Genomic DNA, 5,103 nt, shown 5'->3' with positions numbered 1-5,103 from the left:
TTATTAAAAATAGAAATGTTAAAATTAGTCAAATATATTTATAAATATGAAACAAACAATAATTAATTTAATAATAATATAAAAAAATTAGTTTGATAATATTAATAATGATGAAATTTAAATTAAGCGAATCTCTTAATTCTATTAATATTATTTAATTTTTATTATTAAATCTGAACTTCATTCAAATTTATGCAAGATGTGATGTTTGGATAGAAAATGGAGAGGGAGGAAAATAAAGAAAGGAAAATATTTTTTTTATTTTTTTATTTTTTATTTGAAAATAAAAGAAAAATAATGAAAAATAAAAATAAAATTTATTCTCTTATTTAGAAAGACATGCGGAGACTTCAGTTAAATAAGTAGAGCGTATTAAATTAGAAGATAGAAAGAAAATAAAGAGTAGACTTAAATTGATTTGAAGGAGAGTAGTACAGCATGACTTAGAAACATTATACATCTTTTAGAATTTAACCTAAAATCGTTTAGAATGAAAAGATAATCCATATAGCCGATTCTAATAAATTTTTAGAATAAACGTTTAATTGAGTTGAGTTGGATTTATCTTTTTACTCTTAATTTTATAAATTATTTAAAAGTTGAAATGAGTAAGCAAGGGGTATATAGGTAATTTTATTTAACCATGTAAACTTTTTCCTCTCCATTAGTTTATTTTCTTTCTCCAAACCGAAGAAAAAATAATAAATGTAAAATAAATATTATTTTTCTTCCATCCCAAATAAGAAAAAGTGATAATATCATTTTATTTTTTATTATTTATTTTTTTCTCTCTCCTTTCCATGCATCCAAACATAAGAAAAAGAATCGTGGAGTATAAACTATAAAGCTCTAAAAACTAAAAACAAGTGAAGTTCATATGAAATGAATCCAATTGAGCAATTGGTGCATTTATTTTGACAATTTATGATGTTGATATCATCACACCTAACATAATCTTAAGGGCGTACATACTATTTATAACATGGTCTCATTTCTCAGAAGAGAAATTCTCATCTCGACCATGAACTCCTATGAGGTGAGGATGTCCAACCCGCCCATTATTATTTCAAAACTCTTCACATTAATATTTTGAAAAATGAAACTTTTATATTTTTTTACAGTAAAATTATATATGAACTATTTTTCATGCACTAAATATGTATTTTCAATATAATTAAAATAAATTATTAAGAAATTTGGAAGTAAATGAAAATCTTCATGGAGAGGAAATTTCTGAAAAGAAAATGGAGAATAAAATAAAAAAGAATTGAAAGGAGCAATAAGAATTGAGAAAGGCGCAAGTCTACAAGCATTGATGGATAGGACTGGATACCTGTTCACTTAGATTAAAAAAAGAATATTTAAAGGACACGTGTCATATGTGATCTCAGTTGCTCATAGGAAATGACCCTTAATCTATTGCTATTTGCCAACTGTGCACACTGTGCATTCCCAAGGCTTCTTTTAAAAAATATATATTATAACTATATTGACTGGTCACACCCTGTCTAAACTCTAAACAAATAGCATTGTGGGTCCAAACACAGTACTCAATTGCACAACCAGCTAAACGACAGTGTTTTGAGTATCTGAAATTATGTTGATGAGTTGGGTGGACAACTTGGTGCTTGCCATTGATTCCTTCACAAGGAGAAAAAAACAAAAAGAAAAAAGGAAAAATTCATGCTTACCAAGGTTGATAGAGTTCTTATTAATGGAAGGGGGAAATGGAAATTGAACAAGAGATAACTTTCATTCTCTATATAAATGTATATTTTCATTTCTTTTTCTCTCACTTGAAAAAGAAGCTACAACAAAAACTGTATAACTCTGCAGAGGAACCACCACATTAATCCCTAGCCATCAGCTTCAGCTTTGTTATAAATATGAGCTTAGCCTTAGTTGCTGAGAATTCTAGTCAATATATGAACAGCTTGGGAGCTCTTGAATTTTTCCTTGAACCTTTTATTTATTCCTCACAGAACCCTGTGTCTCATTCTCTTTTTTCTTGTATATTACTGTAACTTAAAGGGCACCCCCTCCAAATCCAATTCCATCATTCATCCAAAAACCAACACAATCTCAAGACTTGTGTTCCATTTGAGATGGCTTGTTGCTTTGTTTTCTCCTTTTAATGTCTGGACTACTATGTGAAGTGTTTGCACATGACCCAACTGTTAAATCATCACTTTTATAACTCAAGCATGCAGCATCCAACACCCCATTTGGGCTCTGGGGCACACATGAGGCTGAGGCACTTGCCACATTATCAACAGCAGACCCACTAATCAGTGACAAGTCTTTTATCAGTTCAATACACTTGAATACTCTACCCTGCATCAAATAAAAAAAATCCATAAACAGGAAAAAAAATCAAGGGCTTTCATTTCACAAACTCATCAAATTGGTGAAAAGATCAAACCAAAAGATCTTTCATTAGGAAAAGCAATTTTGTCCTATCTTTGGACTTTCACTTCTGTGGGCACCACACCAATGCTTTTTTTTTCCTTGCCCTTTTACCTTTTCTACTTGGATGAAACAGGGCACTGCCTTATCAATGTCCCCTGCTTGGATTTCTCCTGAAACAGATATTGCTACTGCTGCTGCAATCTCTGAAGGCCTGAATTCCAAGAAGTCAATACCTACATTCAATTCCCACACAGCATTGCATCAAAAACCCATTAATCCTAAAAGACAATCCAGGACCAAAACTTATTTTTTGTTTAAAAAAAAGTAAACGACAAACCTTTAATTGTGCTTAATATTAGTTGCAATGATCTAATTATGGATGATGTTAATAGAGGTTGATCTCCATTGATCTTGCTAAGGAAATAGTCTAGGAAGGAGCAGGGAGTGAGAGCTTGCATTCTCCACTTCAACGTGCTCAACACCAAAAGCTCCATTCTTTGTATAGTTTTAGCTTCAAACACAAACTTGGGTTCCCCTACCTACCCAAAAGAGAAAAAAAAATTTTAAAAAAAATCATTAGGACAAGGAGATGGAAAATAACATGAAAATTATGACCAACTTTAGAACACACAAATTGTTGTTTCAAAATTAATTTTGAAGCTACTAATACCTGTAAATCTACAGAGAGAGGCACATTAGCCTCCTCCATTTTGACTGCTAGTGATACGCAAGCCACAGCTAACAATTGCACAGTCCAAGCTTTACCCTTCTATATACCAATTGTGAAATAGAGGAATCAAAGATCAAATCAATCAGCAAGAAAACACATTGTAGTCGGTTTAACAAGAGAAAAAAAATGCTAATTTCGCACTTACAGGCAGTTGATAGAATGATAGGAACCGATCTAAGTAATTCATTGATAGGCAAACACTCAACGGTCCAAAATTGCAGTGGGCTTGAGCCTGTTGGTCATGAGCAAAGGAAATCAATAAGAATCAGTGAATAATCCATCCTGCACACCAAATTATTTGCCACAAATGAGGAAAGCATATAAGGCATTTTACTGAAAACATTTGGACGATGAGAAGTCCAATTTCAAATTGCAAAAGAATTTCCATACAACTGGCGAAGGGGACTGGACTTGAACATTAGCAATCCTTTAAAAACTTTTGGAGATTGATTGATCAAAAGGCAGAAGCAACTCCTTTCAGAAATCAAATGGAAATCAATGAAAGCAACAAAAAACACATTGTTGCTGGAAAACGAAAACCCACTGGCAGAAACCAGAAGCAAAATCCAAAAACCCATTTAAGAAACCAATAAAAAAATAAGCAACCTTCCAAATCCAATCAAGAGCCTCTCTCCTAACACTCAAGTCCAAATCCCCACTTCTTAATCTCTTTAGGTAATCATCTCTGGGCAAATGCTCTATTTCCCTCTTAACCATTTCCTTCACTCTGTCTTCACTATGAATCGTAAAACCCAACAAGGATTTGCAGCTATCATTATCAGAAAAAAGGTCTTGATTGTGACTTTGATTGTCTTGATGATGCAAAGAAAGAGAAATCCCAAATTCATCTGTGGCATTGCAATCAAGATCATCAAAACAAGTGTTTGAGTTCTCTGCACACAGAAGGCTCGAGAATGCTAGGCCAGGATTCTGTGCCATTGTCAATGCCGCAGATATGAGACGTAAACTCAAGAAAATTTCATCAAACAGAAAGTGTCACAGAAGGTTGTATCTATGGTTTACAGAGAAAAGCTTTTTGTTTCTTCATATGTGACAAACCCAGATAGAGATAGATAGGAGGAGAGAGAATGGGGGCAGGGGCTGGGTAGAAGGCATAGCAAAGGAAGGACCTTTATGTAGACAATGTACATACAATTTCTAGGGCGAAACAAGACAGCGAGAAGCGAGAGAGAGAGAGAGAGAGAGACAGAGAGAGAAAGGGACTTTGTATGTAAAGTAGAGATAACCGAAAAAGAAAAGAAATTAAGCCCAAAAATTTATCTGAACTAAAATGGAAGAAAAGAAAAGATATTGCTTAAGAAGATTTGCCATGACAACAACCTCATTACCACCATTTTTTTCTTTTTGTTTTCTTTTCCTTAAAAAAATAAAATTTAAAATACAACGATTAATTCTAAATCTCAAATTAGTTAAAATTAATTATATAATTTTTTATTTTACTATCAATTTCAATATAAAAAATTTATAAATCATGTTATATTAATTCCTTCTATATCATTTTAGACTTTCTTTCCTTCTTTTTGTTTTTTTTACTAATTTATCATATTTTTAAATTAAAATATTTAATTTTAAAATAAAAATAAAAACATAAAAAATAAAGAAAGTTGAGGAATGTTTCATTCTAATTCTTTTATTGTAGTTTCTAATTTGGAGAAAATAAAATGGTATAGAAATCATGTTTATAATGCAATGCCATATTACTATGATTGGGATATCTTATCAAGGAAAATAAATTTATTATAAATGGATATTATATGAAAAAGATAAATAATTGTTATAATTATTTATTTTTTCGCATAATATTAAAGGCAAATTTATTATAAAATTAATTTTTTATGAAAATGAGATTAGTAGTTATTAAATTAAATATTTTAATTTAAATTTATGCACTCATTATAGACTTTAATTAGTCAAATTTTGTTATAAAATGTTTAATCAAATAA

The 5,103-nt window shown here is 31.0% G+C and overlaps 1 protein-coding gene across 2 annotated transcripts; it reads right to left on the bottom strand.

Annotated features, from left to right (window-relative positions):
- Window positions 1-1,969: 1,969 nt before the first annotated feature.
- Window positions 1,970-4,371, bottom strand: LOC110644065 (cyclin-D4-2-like). Of its 2 annotated transcripts, none has more exons than XM_058141679.1 (6): window positions 3,746-4,371; window positions 3,285-3,371; window positions 3,080-3,175; window positions 2,747-2,948; window positions 2,521-2,642; window positions 1,970-2,334 (listed from the first exon to the last, which is right to left on the bottom strand). In XM_058141679.1, exons 1-6 carry the CDS (start codon window positions 4,076-4,078, stop codon window positions 2,083-2,085), a joined length of 1,092 nt encoding a protein of 363 aa, XP_057997662.1. In that variant the 5' UTR covers window positions 4,079-4,371; the 3' UTR covers window positions 1,970-2,082. The 2 variants fall into 2 exon arrangements, with proteins under 2 accessions (XP_057997662.1, XP_057997661.1); XM_058141678.1 differs by having other exon boundaries at window positions 3,080-3,178; window positions 3,746-4,369.
- Between the last annotated feature and the right edge of the window lie 732 nt (window positions 4,372-5,103).

Source organism: Hevea brasiliensis, unplaced genomic scaffold (genome assembly GCF_030052815.1).
Source record: "Hevea brasiliensis isolate MT/VB/25A 57/8 unplaced genomic scaffold, ASM3005281v1 Scaf185, whole genome shotgun sequence".
Lineage (NCBI taxonomy): Eukaryota > Viridiplantae > Streptophyta > Magnoliopsida > Malpighiales > Euphorbiaceae > Hevea > Hevea brasiliensis.
This window is presented reverse-complemented; position numbering and strand designations above follow the sequence as displayed.

What these genes read in the sequence shown, in the direction of transcription:
- LOC110644065 (XM_058141678.1), bottom strand. Translation starts at nt 4,078, where the DNA reads ATGGCACAGAATCCTGGCCTAGCATTCTCGAGCCTTCTGTGTGCAGAG. An exon ending in TATCATTCTATCAACTGCCT is followed by an intron (nt 3,179 to 3,284) that starts GTAAGTGCGAAA and finishes ATTGGTATATAG; the next exon opens with AAGGGTAAAGCTTGGACTGT. An exon ending in GTTTCATCCAAGTAGAAAAG is followed by an intron (nt 2,335 to 2,520) that starts GTAAAAGGGCAA and finishes TATTTGATGCAG; the next exon opens with GGTAGAGTATTCAAGTGTAT.